The sequence below is a fragment of the Pecten maximus genome, chromosome 9, assembly GCF_902652985.1.
Source record: "Pecten maximus chromosome 9, xPecMax1.1, whole genome shotgun sequence".
NCBI classification, from domain to species: Eukaryota; Metazoa; Mollusca; class Bivalvia; order Pectinida; family Pectinidae; genus Pecten; species Pecten maximus.
Genome location: NC_047023.1, coordinates 38,040,618 through 38,066,464, shown reverse-complemented (window position 1 = coordinate 38,066,464; position 25,847 = coordinate 38,040,618). Strand labels below are relative to the sequence as shown.

Sequence of the window (25,847 nt, the reverse complement as noted above, 5' to 3'; positions counted from 1 at the left end):
ATACATGTATAACATAATATGATATCATGTATTTTATGAAGAGTTTCAGTTTGTTACAAATGCATGTGCCAGCACAAAACATTCCAAACATTTACATAAAAAGGTTTAACTTGTTAATAACAAAAATAAGAGTAACCCTGTATACATTTACAATGGTATAATCATACAATTTATTGCATGTAAAGATGAAGTAACAAATGATGGTTAACACAGGACTGATACCAAACGTGTGCGGCCACTCTCACGATTGATGTCTGCATCAAAACAAGTGATGTGTGACGACTAACACATCAAACAAGTGATGTGTGACATGTCTACATCAAACAAGTGATGTGTGACATTTGTCTATATCAAACAAGTGATGTGTGACATCTGTCTACATCAAACCAGTGATGTGTGACATTTGTCTACATCAAACAAGTGATGTGTGACGTGTCTACATCAAACAAGTGATGTGTGACATCTGTCTACACGCAACAATTGATGTGTGACGTCTGTCTACATCAAACAAGTGATGTGTGACATTTGTCTACATCAAATAAGTGATGTGTGACATCTGTCTACATCAAACAAGTGATGTGTGACATCTGTCTACACGCAACAATTGATGTGTGACGTCTGTCTACATCAAACAAGTGATGTGTGACATTTGTCTACATCAAATAAGTGATGTGTGACATCTGTCCACATCAAACAAGTGATGTGTGACATCTGTCTACATCAAACAAGTGATGTGTGACGTGTCTACATCAAAAAAGTGATGTGTGACATCTGTCTACACCCAACAATTGATGTGTGACGTCTGTCTACATCAAACAAGTGATGTGTGACATCTGTCTACACCCAACAATTGATGTGTGACATCTGTCTACACCCAACAAGTGATGTGTGACATCTGTCCACATCAAACAAGTGATGTGTGACATCTGTCTACACCCAACAAGTGATGTGTGACATCTGTCTACATCAAACAAGTGATATGTGGCATCTGTCCACATCAAACAAGTGATGTGTGACGTCTGTCTACATCAAACCAGTGATGTGTGACATCTGTCCACAACAAACAAATGATGTGTGACATATGTCTACATCAAACAAGTGATGTGTGACATCTTTCTACATCAAACAAGTGATGTGTGACGTCTGTCTACATCAAACCAGTGATGTGTGACATCTGTCCACAACAAACAAATGATGTGTGACATCTGTCTACATCAAACCAGTGATGTGTGACATCTTTCTACATCAAATAAGTGATGTGTGACGTCTGTCCACACCAAACAAGTGATGTGTGACATCTGTCCACACCAAACAAGTGATGTGTGACGTGTCTACATCAAACAAGTGATGTGTGACGTGTCTACATCAAACAAGTGATGTGTGACGTGTCTACATCAAACAAGTGATGTGTGACGACTAACACATCAAACAAGTGATGTGTGACGACTAACACATCAAACAAGTGATGTGTGACGACTAACACATCAAACAAGTGATGTGTGACGACTAACACATCAAACAAGTGATGTGTGACGACTAACACATCAAACAAGTGATGTGTGACATCTGTCTACACCAAACAAGTGATGTGTGACGTGTCTACATCAAACAAGTGATGTGTGACATCTGTCCACACCAAACAAGTGATGTGTGACATCTGTCCACACCAAACAAGTGATGTGTGACATTTGTCTACATCAAACAAGTGATGTGTGACATCTGTCTACATCAAATAAGTGATGCGTGACATCTGTCTACATCAAACAAGTGATATGAGATGTCTGTCTACATCAAATAAATGAAACATGATCGCGACCACCAGGATATTTTTGTTCAGTAAAATGAAAATATTCAATGATTTTTTCTTTTGATCTGTTAACAATATAAAAACTCCACTTACCAGATTCACACACATACTATATCACTCGTCCTTGTATATATATATATAACTGGTAATTTTGTGTGTACATGACTTCATCACATATACACAATTTTTTACACGTGGTAAGTAATCTGTAGGTGTACACACAACTGTCACACACCTGGCCGACTGACACTTGTGTTTTATAATCAACAGTATACTTATCAAATAGCACTGTATACTAAACCCATCTGTAGCAAGAATCCTGGGATTTCTTTAACACATTTTTGATTTTTTTTTTACCTGAACATCTTAAACATACACTGAATGCAAAACAAATCTTGCTTTTATTACTCATAGTAATTTTAAATAGAACTTTTCCATCAAGAGAGATTCAACATATTATTTCAAAATACTTTAATAGTGACATGGAAAACTTCTGAACCTACTTCAGTAAACAGTAAAATCAAAGTATGACAATACAGGTCTCTAAAGTATTCATAAAATTAATTTCTACATGTTAGATAACAAAACTTTTGTTTCTATCACCAAAACATGTATACTTCACAAATACAGATACAAGATGCCAAATGGTCCTGTGTTGATTTCTCATGATAATCAAAATATAACATGACCTGTTCAGAAAAAAAAGAAAAAATAATAATAATAATAATAAAAAAAGAAAAATCCAGCATACTGTTGTTTAATAAAAATTCTTTGAATTTGCAGATTTCCACTACATAAGCAGGAACAGTAATGCTTTGTTTTGGTCAATTTGAAAAGAGTTCTGGGAACTAATATGATAAACAATACTGATTCAAAGTAACCTGGAAATATATTGTCTCTCATTTCAGAATAATTTATTGTTTGATTTTTAAAGATTGAGTTGACAAATGGACACTTCCTGCTGGCAGAGTAGAACTTAGCCCTTTGGACAAAGATATTTATACCTAAATGGATATAGCATTATGAAAACATTAAAATATTGAATAGGTTTAAATGTGTGCAATGCTGCCTCTGTGTAACGTTTGTAGTGTTGCTGCTGTCCAGGTGAGTTAACATATAAAACCATACAGTTGTACACCTTCACTTAAATCTAAACAGATATTTGGTCAACAGACAACCCCATGTAACGGGTCACATTTAAAGTTTCATCAGGTAACACATGACCAGGTGAAACATATGTCTAAGGTTATATTCCCAGGTCACACAATACAGGAACTGTATGTGTATGTGTTCTAAGGTAAAAGATCCCAGATCAAACACACAGCTCCCATGACTGACAATACTATCCACGGAAAATTGATCCAGGTCCTGTATATGTTTTTGGTAGAATCACAAGATATTTGTTCTTCCTGAATGAAATCCAGCAAGGAATTTCTTGTCTTTTTTTCCACACTGAATTCTGTGGCATTGTCACAAGCAATGAACAACCATGGCATTTCCTAATAAAGCAGCATGTTTCCGATAACAACCATCGCCAGCACTCATACTAACACTCTAGATCAAGCTTGCTCATGATACCTAGACAAAGATGGCAGTAGTTGGGCCAATCCCTGGCTTAATATCCCATGATACCTAGACAAAGATAACAGTAGTTGGACCAATCTCTGGCTTGATATCCCATGATACCTAGACAAAGATGGCAGTAGTTGGACCAATCCCTGGCTTGATATTCCATGAAACCTAGACAAACATGGCAGTAGTTGGACCAATCCCTGGCTCGATATCCCATGATACCTAGACAAAGATGGCAGTAGTTGGACCAATCCCTGACTTAATATCCCATGAAACCTAGACAAAGATGGCAGTAGTTGGACCAATCCCTGGCTTGATATTCCATAATACCTAGACAAAGATGGCAGTAGTTGGACCAATCTCTGGCTTGATATCCCATGACACCTAGACAAAGATGGCAGTAGTTGGACCAATCTCTAGCTTGATATCCCATGATACCTAGACAAAGATGGCAGTAGTTGGACCAATCCCTGGCTTGATATTCCATAATACCTAGACAAAGATGGCAGTAGTTGGACCAATCTCTGGCTTGATATCCCAAGATACCTAGACAAAGATGGCAGTAGTTGGACCAATCTCTGGCTTGATATCCCATAATACCTAGACAAAGATGGCAGTAGTTGGCCCAATCCCTGGCTTGATATCCCATAATACCTAGACAAAGATGGCAGTAGTTGGGCCAATCCCTGGCTTGATATCCCATGATACCTAGACAAAGATGGTAGTAGTTGGGCCAATCCCTGGCTTGATATTCCATGATACCTAGACAAAGATGGCAGTAGTTGGACCAATCCCTGGCTTGATATCCCATGATACCTAGACAAAGATGGTAGTAGTTGGGCCAATCCCTGGCTTGATATCCCATGATACCTAGACAAAGATAGCACTAGTTGGGCCAATCACTGGCTTGATATTAAGATCATGCGACATCCTATAGTCTATCTAAATATTGCACCTGTTACATGTCAACAATGAGACAGGAATGTCAGTCACAGCTCATGTCAAAGAAGTTTTCCTTACCAGCACGACAGTATGTGTCTGTCTGTTGTCTAGTCTGGATACGTTGTGTGACTGTCTTGTGTCTAGTCTGAATACTATGTGACTGTCTTGTGTCTAGTCTGGATACTGTGTGACTGTCTTGTGTCTAGTCTGGATACTGTGTGACTGTCTTGTGTCTAGTCTGGATACTGTGTGACTGTCTTGTGTCTAGTCTAGATACTGTATGTGACTGTTGTGTCTAGTCTGGATACTATGTGACTATCTTGTGTCTAGTCTTGATACTGTGTGACTGTCTTGTGTCTAGTCTTGATACTGTGTGACTGTCTTGTGTCTAGTCTGGATACTGTATGTGACTGTCTTGTGTCTAGTCTAGATACTGTATGTGACTGTCTTGTGTCTAGTCTGGATACTGTATGTGACTATCTTGTGTCTAGTCTTGATACTGTGTGACTGTCTTGTGTCTAGTCTTGATACTGTGTGACTGTCTTGTGTCTAGTCTGGATACTGTATGTGACTGTCTTGTGTCTAGTCTGGATACTGTATGTGATTGTCTTGTGTCTAGTCTAGATACTGTATGTGACTGTCTTGTGTCTAGTCTAGATACTGTATGTGACTGTCTTGTGTCTAGTCTGGATACTGTGCGACTGTTGTGTCTAGTCTGGATACTGTATGTGATTGTCTTGTGTCTAGTCTAGATACTGTGTGTGACTGTTGTGTCTAGTCTAGATACTGTATGACTGTCTTGTGTCTAGTCTGGATACTGTATGTGACTGTCTGGTGTCTAGTCTGGATACTGTATGTGACTGTCTGGTGTCTAGTCTGGATACTGTATGTGACTGTCTGGTGTCTAGTCTGGATACTGTATGTGACTGTCTGGTGTCTAGTCTGGATACTGTATGTGACTGTCTGGTGTCTAGTCTGGATACTGTATGTGACTGTCTTGTGTCTAGTCTGGATACTGTGTGACTGTCTTGTGTCTAGTCTGGATACTGTATGTGACTGTTGTGTCTAGTCTGGATACTGTGTGACTGTCTTGTGTCTAGTCTAGATACTGTATGTGACTGTCTTGTGTCTAGTCTGGATACTGTATGTGACTGTCTGGTGTCTAGTCTGGATACTGTATGTGACTGTCTGGTGTCTAGTCTGGATACTGTATGTGACTGTCTGGTGTCTAGTCTGGATACTGTATGTGACTGTCTTGTGTCTAGTCTGGATACTGTATGTGACTGTCTGGTGTCTAGTCTAGATAATGTATGTGACTGTCTGGTGTCTAGTCAGGATACTATGTGGCTGTCTTGTGTCTAGTCTTGATACTGTGTAACTGTCTTGTGTCTAGTCTGGATACTGTATGTGACTGTCTTGTGTCTAGTCTGGATACTGTGTGACTGTCTTGTGTCTAGTCTGGATACTGTATGTGACTGTCTTGTGTCTAGTCTAGATACTGTATGTGACTGTCTTGTGTCTAGTCTAGATACTGTATGTGACTGTCTTGTGTCTAGTCTGGATACTGTATGTGACTGTCTTGTGTCTAGTCTGGATACTGTATGTGATTGTCTTGTGTCTAGTCTGGATACTGTATGTGACTGTCTTGTGTCTAGTCTGGATACTGTGTGACTGGATGGTGTATAGTCTGGATACTGTCTTGTCTTGCTACTGCTGAAACAATAATGACATGCACCTTACCATCTTTAATCACTTCCTACACTGAACCTTGTCAGACTAAGATACCAGTGAAATGACCATGTCAAGTTTTGATCTAGAGATGAGAACGAGAATGGTTGATTCGGAAATAAATGCCACGGAGATACCATCCCAACCCTACTTTTCAGGAGTAGAGATCTTTACAACACTATCATTAAATGTCCATTCCTTATACCAGAGGCACTGATATCACAAGTTGGGGTCCTGCCCACTATTCACTGTCATCGTCCACAGGAATCGCTTTCTTTCTTTTCTTTGCTCTTGGTTTTATTTCCTCATCCTGGGGGAAAGATAGGAAAAATATCATATATAAAAACAAAATAGAACTGTTCCTCTCCTCACTGCTATTACCATCAATTCTACCACTTTCTGGTCAATCATTTAAACACATAATGTGATGATAGTTCCACAGTTCAAATTTTCTTGGTTTTACCAAAAGTTAAAAGCAAAATCATGTTCTTTTCTTGGAAATTGAATTATGTAATGGGCTAATGGGCTGCAATTTTCCCTCTCAATTTTACCTTCAGTATATCTATCATTTGAGGTTTTATTCTTTCCTGGGCACAACGATGCCACAGGGTATACCACAATATCACATTTAATGGGCATATGAAATTAAATAAGAATTTAACATATCTGACCAGTGAGACCTTGAGGTAGGTCTCAAGTTCATTGAAATAAACTTCTCCACCTGTTATCAGAGCATGTCACTGTTCGAATATCTTGACCCTGGGCCTCTTGGTTATTGAGAAGTCATTTAAATACTTTAACACATTTGACCTCTGTAACCTTGATAGTACACCAAAGCAGTTCATTTGAACATCTTTGTTAACATGGTTATCAGCCCCTAGGTTAATGAGAGGAACTTATTTAAGATTTTAACATGTTTGACCCATGTGACCGTGAAAGTAGGTCAAGGTCATTCATTTGTTCAACATTGGTAGCCCATCATCGCAGTATGCTACTGGCTCAAAATCATCAGGCTTGGCCTTTTATTTAATAAGAATAATTTGTTTAAAGATTCAACATATTTGACATCTGTGACTTTGAAAGTAGGTCAAGGTCATTGATTGGAACAAATATTGTAGCCCTTCGTGCCAGCATGCTATTGGCCCAATATCATGACACTGGGCCTCTTATTATTGAGAGGTCGTCGGAAATGTAAATTGTTTATGCACAACAGACTTTGAGTGACTTAAAACATTTTCTATATTTCCATGATTTACCATTGTGAGTAGCTCTCTCTTCCAAACCTACCTCACTGCTTTCTGTAGCACTATCACTATAATCCTGAACTTGTTTTTTTGATTTGCTGATGCGAACAAGTCGATTGTCTATACCCATGGCAGCACTAGCACTAGCAGCTTTCCTAACAGGAAGTCCTCGTAACACACGTGTCGTCCTTACATCCTCAATGTCCTCTGCTAGGGCTAGGAGGTCACCATACCTAGAGTAGTAAAACATGTACATAAGGGTTTCTAATTATTTCCCGATTCCAGTCTGGAGGTACAGATGTGGGTAGCAAGTAAATAAATGATAATATTATAATTAGTAATAAAGAGAATACATGGTTTAAAAAATTACAATATCTAATGTGCAACAATCACAAATTTTAAATCAAATCTTAGGATGCAGTATAATAATAGAAATTGGAAGAAAAAATAGGTCGTTGGCATATTTGAGATCATCTACCTCTAAGTAAGCTTTCCCCAACTATCAGAACATTTGTTCACACTGAATCAAATGTAGTTTACCTTGTCTTTAGAGATTCACTAGCAGACTGCTGTATTTGCTGTAAAGCTTGCTGGATATTTTCATTGTTCAAAACTGAAACAAACATAAGGCATCAGAGAATTACTTTTATCAAGAAAATGCAGTTAGATGATGTAACTATATTTGTACAATGAATGAGACTTAAAGATTGAAAAATGCTTTGATTCCCCCTCCCCCTTTCAATCTATGATGTCAATTATGATAATAAAATTAACAGTACTGCATCTTTGATTAGTAAGGGAGCGCATTTACACAATATTTAATAACACACCTGTCACGCGTGATCGTGATGCGACAGTTAACTTGTACAATATGTTATGACACACTTGTCACATTTGGTCTAGATGTGACAGTTTCCTTACAAAATATGATATAACTCATCTGTCATCAGTGGTCGAAATGAGAGGTTTTTACTTACACGATATGTTACGACACACCTGTCGCATGTGATCTAGATGTGACAGTACTTGTTCTACACTGGCATTCTCTTTCTTCGAAGATGCTGTTGACCCAGTCCTGAGAATGTGAAATATATTTTCATTACTTCACACACAAAATAGACATTTATTTAAATATCTATGAAGGGCCTAAACTTCAAATCAATTTCATAAACTTGACTGCATTCAAACAAGAGGCCCAGAGGGCCTGTATCGCTCACTTGGATATTTCAGTAATTGCAGTAAAATACTCTCATTTAAGTTATATTGCAAATATTTTCCTACTTTTAAACTGCCTGTCCTAACAATTGTTCAAACTACAGGTGGACTAATTCCTGTCATTCTTAAAAAAGAAAAAGGATTTTTATTTTTTAAGTTTTCTATAGCTATATTTCCCCTATTGGCCCCCTTTTCTTCCGCCCCAAGAGTGCCACATCCATTATTTTATACAAAATTAAATCTCCTTTGCCCAGTAATGCTCCAGACCAAATTGTTGGTCGCAAGCTTTGTCTTAGGACATATTCGTATAGTAAGTAAAGTGGCACTTAACACCTACCACTTAAAGGGGTATTATGATTTAATTGTGTACTTATTTAATCAAAATCTAGATGAAACCATGCCCAATCCCCACACATCATTGAAGCAGTAAGGTCCGTTTACAGTGAGGAATTAAGCAGAGCTACACAATCTTGACTTCACATCTGATTTGGATGGGGTCCTGAATGGGCTATTTTTGCAGCGGGAGTAAATTCATACATGATGATAATGCAAACAGTAGGTCAGGCTTTATTTTATAAGGCCGGTATCAACTTGTCTTGTTCTTATTTCATTTAAATGCACAGTATGCTTTTGGTTAGGCTTGTTTAACGTCCTATTAACAGCCAGGGTCATCTAAGGACGTTAAGGCCAAGTTTTGGAGGAGGAGGAAAGCCAGAGTACCTGGTGAAAAACCACCGGCCTACAGTCAGTACATGATATCTGCCCCACTTATTTTTCAAACTCGCAACCCAGAGGTGGAGGGCTAGTGATAAAGTGTCGGGACACCTTAACCACTCGGCCACCGCGGCCTCGCTCAGTGTGCAGCTACATCTTCATGAAATAATAAGTAAACTGATATCTGCCATACATTTGAAATCCTTATCAGAACTAATTTAGTTACATGTAGGTATCTCGTATAGATTCTGCATTGTATGAATTCATTCTAACTTCCACAATATTTTAACACTGCTCTAAAGATTGAAAACGTCATCCAATCAGTATAATCCCCAGATCTTGACTGGTCAAACTTCTCCAAATTGACCCCTCTCTAAATCAACAAAATATTTATGTCCTGTATATGATTGGTTTAGAAAAGTTCCACAGTACTTTCAGAATTTTAACTCAGAAGTTTTAATTACAGGAGGGGACAGAAAATTCCTGATCTTCAGGGATAATTCTTAGTCCTGAATATTATGAGAGATACCGTATTTGACCTAATAAGGGCACAGGGCGCGGGTAATTGACAGTGGTGGTGCCCTTATTAAGATTAGTTATTCTGAAGTTTTATGAAACAGACTATACCTTATAGCAGAATACCCAAGGCTGTGGAAATGGTAAAATATTCAGTCATAAAAATATTCCAGGTGAAGATATCTATTCATTATCATATATATTAATCTTAAACATCACTTGAATATTCCTGTAAACTTGTAAAACCATGCCAGCTGATCTTTAGACCAGAGAGTGTGTGTTCCTCCATTTATGTTCAAATGGAACTCTTTTGTGTTCTATTTATAGACACAGGTGATTTCCAAGATCATATCAGACATCGTTTTCTTTGACCTAATAATTGATTTACAATGTCTTTTACTAGTTTTCTGCTCTGAACAAAAGTTATCTTCAAATAAAGATGGTAACTTATTATTTGTATGTGTGTTTAGTTTCAGGTGCTCTTTGCACTGCATGACATGTCATCTGTAGGAATAGACAAAATGTGGCGAAAACTTGTGTTCCAGTTACTTAATTTGCTGAAGAAAATTGAACACATAAAGTAGCAAAATATTTCACATGAATTATTACTTTTGAACACCATTTTGACACTTAGTCAAAGATTTATTTCCTTGGAAAAAGGTAGGGGCGTCCTTATTAGGTCAAATACGGTATATGAAGAAAGTGGATGGGATTTTCCAGGTTAATGAAGTTTATTTTGAAAATTTCAGGGAAAACACTGTTTAATCTCGGATCACTTACCGCTGTCTCTTTTTTGGGGTGCTGCTTAGTTTGTTCACTTGAGACAAGATGAGATCAGCCAACTTGTCCTCAAACTCTTGGGCCCAGTATTTAAGTATTGATACTGTGAAAAAGTCATGCTTTTTACAGTCGCGGCAAAGGACTGGTCTAAGTAAATCTGCTGACGGACTGCAATACATGGAAGTCATTATCAGATGTCAATATATAGAGCAAAGGATTTTTTCCTGTGAATTTTTTGTAAGATTTCAGTATACTTTTCAAGTTTTTTTTTATCTTTGAGTCTTCGGGATCCGTTTCAAAGTGAAAGAAGTCATGTCAGTCAAACAGATCCACACTCTATAATACATGTAAAAAGGAATTATTCTAAGAGTTCTAGGTTTTGGTGCATATTTTAACCAACTCACTCTCTATTAAGCAACAGTCTTTTTATACCAAATAGAGAATTTCTTAACCACAAAATCTGTCTGGATTTCTGTTATGATTTTATGCTTAACTCATAATTACCCTTCCATCTTCAACAGCACCAACATACTGGACATTGCTTCTGCATGACCTGCAATTAAAAAATCGGTTGTTCATTAAGACATAATCTCACAATAGCATTGATACAAGGGTGTGTGTATAACATCATCTAAACAAAGACATTCCAACATAAATTGTACAGAGTTTTGGGAATACCAGGATGTAGAACATGTATTTAATGCTACAGACGAGGAGATTCAACATCTTAATGCATGTATTAACTAAGTATGAGGCAGCATAGGGTAAAACTGACAGTATCATAGACCACCAATGGTGTTATGTATGGAGATATCAAGAGACTATATATAGAGGGTATACAACAGTATTATAGACCACCAATGGTGTTATATTTGGAGATATCAGGAGACTATATAGAGGGTATATAAACATACAAACTATAGTCTACACAGTTGTTAAATTACAAGGAGATATGTACTCATAAAGTCCAGTTTTGGCAGTATTGGCATGATATACTCCACAGGGATGTTATGGGCGGTGATGAGCTGCCACAGGAAATACTGCTCCAAGGTCTCCCAATCCAGGCTGGCATCTGTAAGTACAACTCAAAGTTTTAAACCCAACTTACTATAAAAGGAAATGTTAACTGATTGAAAATAGTTATTTAAGATATCTTGGTATTAAGTTTTCATTAAAGTCAATTATTCAGACTCTCTCCCCTTTTCCATATCTCCTTCTATGTTTTGTTGAATGTCAATCATTCAGGCTCTCACTGTCTCCATCCCACTGTCTTGTCATATCACTGTCTTCACCACACTGTCTCTCCATCAAACTCTGAGTTTTGCATTAGGGACACAAGAAACCAAATCTATCCACTATACAGGCATCACACTTGATATCTCTCGTTAGTGTTTTCGTTTTTATATTGTCTGATTATAGGCTAGACTACTACTTACTCAAAACAGACAAAAAGGAATCCTTCCTGAACATAACTAGGTGCCCCTGGAGAATTTGACAAATAAGATCTTGAAGCTGGAAGAAAAAGAAAAAGATAATATAAAGAATTAATATAGAAGTGTCAGTGAAACAAGTCTAATATCATGATAAACATAATAAACAAAAGTTACAGGTACAGTCAAACCTCCTTATCTCTAGGTACTCAAGCTTTCCTCCACCTCTAAAACCCGGCACGTCCTTAAATAACCTGACTGTTAATAAGACCAATAAAAACCCTTATCTTGAAACCAGTTGAGCAATTAAAAGAAAGTATTTGAGGTATACTGTATACATACTCAATTCTTATTGTTGAAACTGAATGGTAAGCATAGTATTTGGGTTATTAAATTAAACAAATTCTATACATGTTATATTCTTGTGGATTTGTGAATGTCTAAATGAAGTCTGAGAGTTTTGTGATTGCTTGAATTTACACAGTCATGTAATAAGAGGGAAGGCCAACTCTTACCTGTGTCCCATCAATAGCAGAAACTATCATATTCAGCAATTCTGAGTTTCCAATCGCTATCCTTGGAAACTGAAATGTAAAATAGATTTTACCAATTCTTTTATCACACACTATATCACGGATTACTTTTCAAAGATTTGGATTTATATTTCCATATCTTTTTATTTCAATACTAAACTTGAAAGAGTAATTAGAGAATCAATATTGAAAATCTGTTGCTATCACTGCACAATAGTGAAATAATAACATTAATTCAAATAAATAATAAGTAAAAATTGCAACAACTTAACAAAATAACACCATGATCATTCAGAACTAAATGTATGTTAGTAAAGTCTTACATTTGTATAGATATCTGGCATTATGAAGGTGAACAGTCGGATATCATCCTCTTGTGCCAGCTGAAACAAGACAGATTTGTATTACTCAGTGAAGAAATAAATCAATTCCACATATTAAAAGACATTAGAGACAAAATGCAAATTGTGATCATAACTTAGAATAAATAAAATGAAAAATAATCTTCTTTCAAAAACTGTGATAATTTTGGAAAACGGGTTGGTTATTGGCATAGAACTGTAATTGAAATTCACAAATTGATTTCACTTTACTTTTTCTGTTTGTAAGAATATTCACATGATAATTTTATGTAATAAATCATACTGTTGTGTTAGCATTAAAATTCCAAGGTTCATTTACAACATGCTATATACTTGTGGACAGTACTACCTTCAAGTCAGACATGAGACACGACTCCAGATCTTTGTTGTCCAGACTCTTACAGAAATCTTTGTATGAGCACATTTTTTCATCATTAACTTTTCTGTAACAGAAAAATATTCAGTGAGTATGACACTTAGTTTTGAGCAGAGTGATGCATTTCATTCCTTAAATAAGAGAGAAAATTTCACCCTGGGAGATACCTACCCAACTTTAACAAAGTACAGTAGGTGGTAGCCTATCCGTGGCTGTTTACTGTACATTTCACCAAGCAATTGTAAAACAGGCTGTCGACTGGGGTCCTCTTCTGATAGAGTACATAAAAATCTGTAAGACAAAAAAGTGTATCAAAGATAAACATCATTATCTTTAAGAGGAAAAAAGATTGATTGGTGATGAGGATGGGTTTATGGAAGTTTTTAAAGATAAACCATGTGGTATGGTTATACTCACAATGGTTAAGTGACAACAATAAACACTAGGAAAAATTCTAGAGAAGAAAGTTAATCAAGATATGAATATATCATAATGAAGGGAATGTTTAATATGGTTGATACAGGTCTCAAATGATTGTTGATCAAAGACATTTTTTTTAAGTATTCAAGGTCACACAAAATGTTTCCCCGTCTACTGGTGTATGCGTACACTATGACAGCACAATGGTTCACACAAACTGATCACAAACTGAGACTTACCTAAACATTACAAACAAAGGTGAACCTACTGAATCTTCTAAAGACCTGCAATACAAAAAGTTAATGGTATGATTCATGGTTATATTTAACAGAATTTCATTCAAATCCACTCTGCATTGTATCATCTGTATCACAATATTCACGCATATGCGAAATTTCCTCTCTTCCAGGACAATAACACCAAAACTCACAAAAGTTTCCATACTTTCGAAATATTCAAAAGGTCAGTAACTTACTCTTCATCGGTTTCCTGAGGAAATATTGATGTGCTGAAATTGCTGCTAAGAATCTCACAAAGACATGTGGCCAGGGGAGTGGCGGTATCCTGATCAAACTCATCCTGTTAACAGATAAGGAGAGAGTACTGTATCTACAGCTGACCAGAGGGCAGATCTCATTCTCATTAATCAGTAGCACTGAGTATCTGATTGCCACGGAAATTAACACATCAATGAGTATAATTAATCGAAGATGCTCTTGCTTAGCAGAAGACACACTGTCATGTGAGCTGTTAATCACGGCCATACGAGTTGTTACACAATCACAATGGATATATATATGATAATGTTTCTTATGTGTAATATTACAAAGTTTTCATTTTTGTTTTTCTTAAACTGAAGTATATCATTTACAATAATGTAATCATGTAAAAACATGAAAATATCAATCCAGTCTAATTATTTTTCTCGCAACAATCTACCCAAGTGTCATGGGATGAGTTGTAATACAATGTGTGTAAATATTGTACTCAGCATACTCAAATATTAAGTATGCTGGACGCTGTGGAAAGAGTTGATCTCCACAAAGTCTGTTGCTGAATATTTTTGTTTAATCAATAAAATATATTTGAAATGTTTCTATGTATGTATCAAAAGAAAGCATTACTTACTTCATTTAGCACTGTCTGCATAATCCTATCCATAACCTCACATTGGATTTCTGGGTCCCTACAACAACAAAGAACGGTTACAATGTCAACAGAGTTCATAAAAAAAACAGTTGTAGTAGACTGTTGACAGTTTAACTAAAATCACAACCATCTTTATTTTTTTGTATATCAACAAAGAGTTATCTGCCCTTACTTCTCTGCTTGAAGCTGTTCAGTGAAGTCTTGTAGGTCACCGCCCAGCTGTGGCAGGATGTCAGTGATATCCATGGGTTGGTAACGTGTGTCTTGTATGGGCTGGAACTTAGTTTCCAGTGGCTTTAACTTCCCTGTATGGAACAAAGACATAATTATTTACTGTATGTGTTCTGACAAAGTATCTCTAGTGTTTTTGTTTTATCATTATGATCTATGAAATACACTTATCATAAATACATATTTTCAGTTTTAACCAAACTACATACAATCACTGATAATTCTATTATAATTAAATCTCTTATGAATAAAAAAATTCAGAAATTTTGAAAAATATTTTAATGGATGCATAAAACTATGAGGGATGTATGGAGCTACAAGGATGACGGACTTCTGGGATGTATGAAGATATGGGGATGTATGGACTTTGAGGAGCTGTGAGGAGACAGACTTCTGGGATGTATGAAGATATGGGGATGTACAAAAATGTATGGACTTTGAGGAGCTGTGAGGATACAGACTTCTAGGGATGTATGAAAATAAGGGGACGTTTGGACAAGGGTGTATGGAGCTATGAAGGAATGTGAGGCGTAAAAGATGTGGGGGATGTATAGACTTATTGGAATGGATGGGAGATGTATAGACTTATTGGAATGTATGGGAGATGTATAGACTTATTGGAATGGATGGGAGATGTATAGACTTATTGGAATGTATGGGGGATGTATAGACTTATTGGAATGTATGGGAGACGTATAGACTTATTGGAATGGATGGGAGATGTATAGACTTATTGGAATGTATGGGAGATGTATAGACTTATTGGAATGTATGGGGGATGTATAGACTTATTGGAATGGATGGGAGATGAATAGACTTATTGGAATGTATGGGAGATGTATAGACTTATTGGAATGGATGGGAGATGTATAGACTTATTGGAATGGATGGGAGATGAATAGACTTATTGGAATGTATGGGGGATGTATAGACTTATTGGAATGTATGGGAGATGTATAGACTTATTGGAATGGATGGGAGATGTATAGACTTATTGGAATGGATGGGAGATGTATAGACTTATTGGAATGTATGGGAGATGTATAGACTTATTGGAATGTATGGGGGATGAATAGACTTATTGGAATGTATGGGAGATGTATAGAGTTCCATGGATGTACTGAGATCTGATAATGAATTCTCAGTATACCTATCGGCACATCATCGTCCTCATCACTGAAGGCAGCATGGTCATCGGACAGATTGTTATCCACATGGTTACCATTGTCAATCTCAATCGCATCTTTGTTGTTAAGCGGCTCTTCTTTGACTGGATAACAAAAAATTACCATGGCTCAGTATTTCTGCTTGTTAAGAAGTTAACATGTTTTGTAATACTTCAAAGAATTATGATAACACATCCTATCAAAGAACACATAACATCAGCAATGAAGGAAAAATGGACACAAAACATACATAAAATGTTTCTCCCAACTGTAATGTGTTTGCTTTTCATCATTTACTATTCAGAAACAAATACCTGAATATAGTGATAATTGGTGTTATTCCTCAAGTCTTTTATAAACCCAGCCCATCAGATGAAATGCAGGAATTGTCATGAATCTAAGGAGATTCATTTTGCATTAAGTTTGCATCTGATCAAAATTTGTTTGCATTATAAGGGGAAAAAAACAAAACAAAACAAAAAAGAACTCAATATACACTGAAGATTTTGGAAATAAACATATGATGTATACCAACCTTCTTGTGAACAAAACTCCAAAAAGTTTTCTCTGATTAAAGCTCGTAAATCTCGATCTAACTTTGGATTATCAAACAACGGAGACAAAGACCTGCCAAAGAAAGAAACATGTTTCAATAGTTAATATAATTTCTATTATTCAGCTATGTTTAAAGTTATGAAATATATTTTATCAAAAATGGGATACTGACAATTTGATAACAATGATTTCGACCTACATTTTTTCGTTAATAAAATATCAGAAGTTACTTCCCTTGAAAAAGATATAAGATAGGAAATCTCCTTGTTTCTTGGATTGACTAGGACTGCAGTGACAAATTACAGATATATTTTAAAAACTTTTTTTAAAAAATCCAATGAACAGCAACTGAAATGTTGTCCATCTTGGATTATTTATTCTTTCACCATGACACTTGTTTCTTAACCCAAAACCGGTGTACACCAGACCTGGAAAATCCACTAGGAACAAGTACACTCCAAGATTTATATGGCATTAATCTGATCTGTGAAAACGTTCTATATATACTTACTGCAGAACTCTTTTGTCTAAAATGGTCTTCAGTGATGTGTAGATCCCCTGTTTCACGTGAACTTTTAATGGTAAACTGAAGTGGGGCATTATCTGGAAGTAAGATATTTCAATATTTGTTACTACATTGTAAATGGATATTCTTACAAGCATTAATATTAAGTTTTTGTTCATTATGAGTGTCATACAGAATCATTTCAATTTGGTCATAAATTAGAGATAATACACAGACTCTGAAATCACTGCTGTTGTTATGGAAACAATTAAATATTATCAACGTGTCATTCATTATCCAGTTTTAAGGAAACCTTAAAAAATGATGTAAATTATTTGCTACAATTTTGAATCATGTAGTGTTATAGAAGTGGTATGTAATTCTTTACTTGCAAATCGTAATACACAAATATTTACAGAATTACCACGCAGTGTAATGTGGGTGATTTTCAATGAATACACTCATTAATTTTTATAATTTCAGATGAAGTGTTGAGATAAATACTTACCCGACAAAGAAAGTCTAACAAGGTGGCTGTGATGGCTGGGTGGGGACGGATGGAGTGGAACATTACCAGGATAGCAGGCTCTGTAACATAAACATCACACATACAGTAACATTACCAGGAAAGCAGGCTCTGTAATATAAACATCACACATACAGTAACATTACCAGGCTCTGTAATATAAACATCACACATATAGTAACATTACCAGGATAGCAGGCTCTGTAACATAAACATCACACATACAGTAACATTACCAAGATAGCAGGCTCTGTAATATAAACATCACACATATAGTAACATTACCAGGATAGCAGGCTCTGTAACATAAACATCACACATACAGTAACATTACCAGGAAAGCAGGCTCTGTAATATAAACATCACACATACAGTAACATTACCAGGCTCTGTAACATAAACATCACACATACAGTAACATTACCAGGATAGCAGGCTCTGTAACATTAACACCACACGTATAGTATTTCAGACTGACAAAGGGTCTAGTTCTTCACACTCTGATGGAATTCACCAGTAGTAACAGAAGGTTTAAGGAATGTCTGAGAATTCAAACAAATTGTCCTCCTTTACCTTTTAGTATACACATATTATGTTTGCGTTATTCATATCCCCACGCCTATGTAACAGGTTCTCTTAAACTCACCTATATTCATAATGCTGTCTTTCTCTGGATCAAAGACCAGCCAGTCGTAAAACAGAGCCAGCTTGGCATTGGTGGCAGCAACATTGGACTGTAGCAACAATTATATCCATGCATTAGTAAGAATGTAAAGTAGCTGATAAAGTCATTCTATCATAATAAAAAGTCATCGCAGGAATTAAGCATAATTACATGTCTTGCCAGTCCTGATTTGTCAGTGTACACATATACACAAGTTTTTCTTGTTTTGATCAACAGAACTATATACAAAAAGCCTTAAAGTAAAAAGTTGATGATGACAATAAGAATGGAGGAAAAGTAACATCATATAGCCTCACCTTCGTATATTTTCAACGAGACAAAAAAGGTAAAGACAAATTCTTATAAGATTCAAAATACCAACTAACATCTTCTTTTCAAGTTGTTTCCACTCAGCCAGTAATTCAAAGAAAGCATACATACACAATTTCACCATCTTATATTAGACCTGGACCTTTGGTAACTACTTACCGTACATGTGGTCAGTAGCCAGCCAATCACTGCCCAGCGTGGAATGATGTCCGAGCAGATTAGTTCATTTGGAGGGTGAAACACAGCACATATGTAACGAATCAGATCACATCTTAACGACTGACTCTCCGGTGTCGATAGATACTGGAAACAAGATCATAACACTGTACCTAACTATTCAACTGTATAGCCTCATGACAATGGAAAACGTACCAAATGTGCTACAATGTTAAAGCCACATACTCACGAACAACCTAAAGTTCTAGTTGCACACTTGTATTAATGGCATTCCAAGATGCTCATTCACGCTCTCCCAACATTAAAATGATCACTTGCCTGGACGCTTGACCGGTGGAGTCCTTGAAACATCAGTGTATAAAAATAACTGGCCGCATTTATATTTATAGCGGGATTTGTCACGGAGCCGAAAACGAGGCTATAACAATGTGCACTGCACATAAACTACACATATGGCCATTGTTTACATATCGAGCATATGTGAACTTTGCCTAATAATGCTTTCATTTAAACATATTAACAGAATATTCACGCAATACCCAGGTAACTGAACAAAATAAACAAACATAGTTAACATTTAAATACTTAATTTTAAAATGTAGCAATATGCATACAACAAAACATCGATAAAATCTTAGATTGGTGAAGTTGGCAATGTTTAAAATCTTAGATTGGTGAAGTTGGCAATGTTCAAAAGCTAACCACCAATCCAATAGACTTCTGGAAAAATCGGAATTTGAGTCTATTACTTTCTCTTCTTTCGTTAAGTTCCAATGAATAATTTCCTTTCCTAAGGAAATACTCAAGTTTTGCCGATTCCACACACTTTTGTGTCTTTTTTTTGGCATACTCTGTCTGCTTTTTCGCAGTTCCACGCTTGCGGCGTTCTGCCATTTTGTATGGACTGTTGCATTGTGGGACTAATTTTCAGAGAAACTTGGTCCGGCAGCCAGAGTTATTATTTTGGGGAATTCCCTGTGTACTTTCATAAATACACATTTTCTTTCAGTTTCTGATTCATGATAGTCTGTAAGGTATGTATCAAGTTCGAAAACTGTAAAAAGCTCAAAATGTAAACATTGATATATGTTTCTTCGTCAGCATGTGGCTTTAAAGTGTATTCACTATTCTACTGTATAGCATCATGACAATAGAAAACATACTCTTCACTTTTTTATATGCATATCCATAACATCTGAAGCAACAATACACACCTGTCTTTGAAACCAATCTTGGAATCTTTTATGCTGCCCAAATTTCACCTGAAATGAAAATTTCTTGTTATAGTTTTATAAGGTCAAAATTAGATTTTTAAAACACTGAACATAAAATCAAGTTGGTCTGTTAAACAATTTGTTTTAACAGCTATACATACAATTTCATTGGGATGTTAAAACAATCGTACGTCTGTTCCACTGAAATTACAAATGAATGCAACATATGTGTCGACCTACCTTTGTGACAAGAAATACAAGTTTGGTCTCCATGTCTGGTGTTAATCTACTGATCAAAAACTTTCGTGAAGTTCGCATTAACATCAACTGCTGAACACCTGAAAAGGTCAAATAACCACATGATCAATAAGATTAATAGTGTCCAAGACAAACTACAAATTCAAACTCTGTGATGACGGACCTGTGGATAATACCTGCTAGGTTTGACTTGCCCTAGTCCCTAGGGACCCATTATCCCCATGTTTAAGGATTCAGGGGTCTAATCTTGTTGCTTGCAATGACTAATGAAGCCAAATGAATATTGTGCAAATGAAGTGAAATGCAGACTGTAACTAATAGTTTACCTTGGATATATTCAGTATCGATGCAATAAAGAATATCAGTAAAACACACAAAAATTGATTCAAATTTTCAATCAGTCCAAAATAACAACTTTTTTAAACATACCATGAACATACATTTTAATCAATTTTCCTACCTGTGAACTGTGCATGAATCGCTGAAGGGTTTTGTACCATGTCTTTCCATAACTTCTCAAAATCTGAAATCCTGGCGACATTTTGTAGCAGCCTAACAAGGTCTCGTCCAATGTGAATACAGTCTGTCCACTGTAACATCAATTAACAATAGCATCATAGCCACAAAGTAAATACATCTGTACCTATAGGTCTCTTCAGATTTTGTTCTCATTTTTTCTCATAGCAAGTTACAGGAAACTTATCAGAATTTATGGCCTTAATGATTTTTTAGAAGCTACATGAATTTCTTCTATTCATCCACAAGAAGCATGCCTTTGACAGTGGTTAAATTCATTAATTTGAAAATTTATTGGAAGAAGTATAAAGTTCTTCTTTACATTATGCGAATGGCAAAACTGATGTGATGGTAGACAGATACTGTACCAACACACAAGGTAGACAGATACTGTACCAACACACAAGGTAGACAGATACTGTACCAACACACAAGGTAGACAGATACTGTACCAACACAAGGTAGACAGATACTGTACCAACACACAAGGTAGACAGATACTGTACCAACACACAAGGTAGACAGATACTTTACCAACACACAAGGTAGACAGATACTGTACCAACACACAAGGTAGACAGATACTGTACCAACACAAGGTAGACAGATACTGTACCAACACACAAGGTAGACAGATACTGTACCAACACACAAGGTAGATAGATACTGTACCAACACACAAGGTAGACAGATACTGTACCAGCACACAAGGTAGACAGATACTGTACCAACACAAGGTAGACAGATACTGTACCAACACACAAGGTAGACAGATACTGTACCAACACACAAGGTAGACAGATACTGTACCAACACACAAGGTAGACAGATACTGTACCAACACACAAGGTAGTCAGATACTGTACCAACACACAAGGTAGACAGATACTGTACCAACACACAAGGCAGACAGATACTGTACCAACACACAAGGTAGACAGATACTGTACTATCATACAGGTGCAATCTGCCATCTGAGCTTAAACTAAAGTCACTACCAGGTAATGTTAATTATAAATTGTGTGTATCTTGATCTTCTTTCTATTCCTGGTTTTACCTTTTCTCGCAGGAGACCAATACAGAGTTCCACTTCTCTCTGTCTTAAATTGACAAACAATGGTCCGTTGTGGTCCTCAATTACTCGTAGATATGTGTACACCACGGTGGCTATGAGAGATGGGAATTTGTCTAGCCATGGTCTGATAACATAAAAAACATTATTGTCATTATACTTCATCCCTGCTGCAATAATCATTGTTTGATTCTATTACCTCATAGAAATTTTTCATCAATTTCAAACTATAATTTTACCACAATTGTGCATATTGTTTATGGCTCATTTAATTTTGTTCCACTTTGCGAGTATGGTAACTTTTAGCTTTCTTAAAAATTCACTACAACATTTTGTACTTTTTTCCCCCAAAACCTACCTTATAACTCACTTGTTAACAAAAGAGCAGTATGCAAGCAGCTTTTTATGTCATAAATATGTATAAATATAGATGCATTGGAAAACAAACTGCCTATTTTGTAAAATCACTTATTCTTTCAATACACTCGAAATACCTCATTTTCCCCAAAATGAAATCGCACAACTGCAACTAAGTAATTAACACCATAGCTTCTGCAAATTTTTGTTACAAGAGAGTAAAGTCTTCAAATTCTTATATACATACCGATTTTCTGAAAATACATCAAGCATATTCTCCGTCAGCCATATATTCTTTTGAGAAACATCCCCACCTATAGAAATAATGAAAACAAACAGGTTGTAATTATTACAAATATGTCAATATAATATTATTTTAAACTTAGTTAAATATATTTATGTCTTAACTTATTTCTAAATCATAAAATTTGTGCTTATATAAAAAGTAAGCTTTTGTTTTCAAAAGTATTTAAAAGCCCCTAGTTTCTGTATCATGATACTCACCAGCTATCTGTCGAAGCAGGCTTTGACAAACACTTTCTGTTCCATTCACTGCACTCTTCACAAGTGCCCTCACTAACCAGATCACCTGATATTAAACAATCAAAATACACAGTCTAAAGTCTAACTATATATAGCTAGATATGTATATATACGACTTACAGGCAAAAAAATCAAACCTAGAGATTTTTATAAAATATTGGGTCTTTTTTTTGTAATATACAGTATTTGTCCATGCCTATATTTTCTTTACTGTTTATTTTTCACAATGAAGTCATTCAAATTTCGAAAAATCTCTAATTAAGATCTGATTTTTTTTACTCACCTGGAACTTAGTGTTGTCCAGAAGTTTCAACCATTTTTCAAATATTAATTGATTTGTATGTCTGAGGACAAGGGACATAGCATCTCTGCTGATTAAGGTAATATCCCGATAACTCTGAAAAGGATAATCATTTGAATGTAAAAGGTATAGTCAAGTCAGCACTTCATTGTATGTTTTTCGACTGTTCAATACCGTAGTGTGGATAGAAAACCCATATATATTGATATATATAGATATACATAGATCATTTTTCTGTCAAACCTGACATTACAGAAACGTCATCTGAGTTTCCAAACATTTCACAGCCATATTTGTAATGTGAAGTACATGATTATAAGTTTCATTGGAAACTATTTTCAGCATGAGGATTGCCCCGTTTCTTGCGAGATCTAGTTTAGTGATATGAACCTGATCATTAGGGCTTATTTGAGAATACATATGGTAAGTCCTAAAATTAAAGTCACCTTGGAACATGCTGTAGGGTCAGTAAGGATTGCATACAACAAACCCAGTTGTACTTCCTCATGCTGAGATGGACCTTTTGATACCTGAAAAATCAACCAAAATATATAAATAAGATGTTGTATTAAAAATAAATCAACTATCATTTTCATGCATTCTTGTATATATAAATTACAATAACTTTTATATATTCATTTTTGTAGAGAGCTAAAATTATCTGGTGTAAAATTTGGCTTTAATAAAACTTCTTAAATCTTTTATTCATTCAACTATTGTTTTATCATTTTTGAATTTATGGCATTTAAGTAAGGACTAGTTTAATTTAATACATATACTTACATATGAATTAAGTGCATCATTTGCCTCTCTGTCCGACATTCCATTTCGGATATTGTTAACAACATTGTAACACTGCTCAAATCTCTGAAAAATACATTTCATGAATATAAACAAAAAATAATAAGATTGATTTGAAAAAAAAAATTTCATTTTAAAATGTCAAGAGGAGGAGGAGGAAACTGAAGTACTGCAGTAAACCTACATGTACGTATACGGCTTCTATTGTTTATCAGTGTAGGTTAGTGCCATCCAACAAATCTAGCTAATTTCTTCAGCATTTACATCTTCATATCCACATTTTTGGAAGCTACACACATTATATATAAAACATGAAATACCATAAAAAATGTTAAACAAAACTTATTTAAGGAATTAATCGAACCTGTCCATAAGAACCAATTAAGTGACCTTTAACAAACAGACCTTTAGCTATAGCAAAAATGAGTATTGTCTTGCCTTTAACAGGTTGGGGAAAACCGCAAACTTGTGTATTACATGCAAGTTGGATTATGGATTGTATTGTTATACATGTGTACTATATAAAATTTTAAAAAATAGCTAAAATTGCCTAACAGTGAATTTTGCATCATATTATTGAAAGGCACATTAATTTACCATGAGGTAAATTTTACTGAAAGTGTTTACGGAAAGTGTTTTCTTCTTAGAAATTTGATGTTACTCAACCAGAAGAATTGCATCCATTTTTGGTACTTTATAAATTTCCAGCATGCAAATAATTTTTATTTTTACATTTGTTATTTTATTTTTTAAGGTGTTTCATGATGAAATAAATGTGACTTGGACATTTTTTTTTTACAAAGTTAAGTTTTAAGTGATATTGGCTATTTTCAGTAACAAAGCTATACCTCAATTGGCATGTAATAGGGAAGTCTACGTATTAACACAATTGCAAGTTGGTGGTTTCCTAAACATGTTTAAGGTTTAAGTCAGTGTTGACACTTTCTTTTACGGTGTAATGAAAATCACTGGAATGCAAATATATATCTCATATCTAATTATAACTTCACATATAAGTTGTCTTCATTTAATTTTAGCAGTACACAGTATTTCATTATATCTGAATTTATGGACAAGGAAATGCTTTATATTAATTCTCATTATCAGAAGTCAGATGCAGATAACGTGCACATCCGATTATTACCGGATAACAAAAGAAAATTTATGGATATTTTATATTCTTACTATCGTTTATGAACGAAACCATATAAGTGACATCTACTCTACAGGAAAAAAAACAACAACATTTTCATAACAAAATCTTATGGTGGTAGAGCTATATAACATTTCACCTCATTCAGTTCATCCTTTGGCTCCAAAACAGTTGTAGCTACGAGTTTGGATTGCGTCAACTTTGTCGTTTGTTCCATATCTTCATTTGAGTAAAATCCTCTATGGGTAATGAAATCATTTTGTTCAACTAACGCTATGCATTGAACTCCATTCCCATTCTCCGATGGGATCAGGGGCAATAACTCTAAACGTTTAAATGGACCGCCATGTTGACACTCTTTAGTGATAAAACTGACGTATTGTAATATTACGGCAACAATCAACAAAGCATCTTGATGGCTTAAAATATCCCTTGTATGACTATCACGTTCCTAAATTGTATTGCGGGGCAATAATTTAGCCAATTTTGAAGAAACCAAAGCTTTTCTTCTATGCAAAATCTCTCCGCATGCAGGGGCCGTAATTAGGACAAATGTTGTCGCTAAAGTAAACTGAGACATGATTATGATACAAGAAATAAAATAGCAAGTTATTCAAGATGTAATATAAATTGAATGTTTTAATTCAAATGCTGCCTTGCTAGCCCTTAATACTTTAAATAAAGAAACCA

At 35.5% G+C, this 25,847-nt stretch overlaps 1 protein-coding gene across 2 annotated transcripts; it reads right to left on the bottom strand.

Annotated features, from left to right (window-relative positions):
* Positions 1-142: 142 nt before the first annotated feature.
* LOC117334364 (integrator complex subunit 3-like) lies at positions 143-25,819 on the bottom strand. 2 transcript variants are annotated; one of them, XR_004534135.1, is made up of 33 exons: positions 25,297-25,819; positions 23,987-24,070; positions 23,650-23,733; positions 23,186-23,299; positions 22,864-22,948; positions 22,607-22,673; positions 21,988-22,129; positions 20,875-21,004; positions 20,397-20,494; positions 20,157-20,204; positions 18,925-19,068; positions 18,418-18,505; positions 17,754-17,833; positions 17,252-17,343; positions 16,721-16,812; positions 16,170-16,289; positions 14,961-15,093; positions 14,768-14,825; positions 14,115-14,218; positions 13,879-13,923; positions 13,391-13,510; positions 13,193-13,286; positions 12,805-12,864; positions 12,464-12,532; positions 11,955-12,030; positions 11,477-11,590; positions 11,023-11,071; positions 10,519-10,686; positions 8,271-8,368; positions 7,834-7,906; positions 7,337-7,526; positions 3,818-6,359; positions 143-3,655 (listed from the first exon to the last, which is right to left on the bottom strand). XR_004534135.1 is itself a non-coding variant. In XM_033893944.1 (32 exons), the coding sequence occupies exons 1-32, from the start codon at positions 25,372-25,374 to the stop codon at positions 6,291-6,293; spliced, it is 3,066 nt and encodes a 1,021-aa protein (XP_033749835.1). In that variant the 5' UTR covers positions 25,375-25,819; the 3' UTR covers positions 143-6,290. The 2 variants fall into 2 exon arrangements, 1 of the variants encoding a protein (XP_033749835.1); XM_033893944.1 differs by having other exon boundaries at positions 143-6,359.
* Positions 25,820-25,847: the final 28 nt, after the last annotated feature.

Bases quoted from the DNA above. Each gene is read 5' to 3' on its own strand.
- LOC117334364 (XM_033893944.1), bottom strand. From the start codon at position 25,374: ATGGAACAAACGACAAAGTTGACGCAATCCAAACTCGTAGCTACAACT. The intron at 12,031-12,463 runs GTAAGAGTTGGC...TTTTTCTTCCAG, and splicing joins CTGCTATTGATGGGACACAG to CTTCAAGATCTTATTTGTCA. The intron at 7,527-7,833 runs GTAAACTACATT...TTACTACTCTAG, and splicing joins AGTGAATCTCTAAAGACAAG to GTATGGTGACCTCCTAGCCC.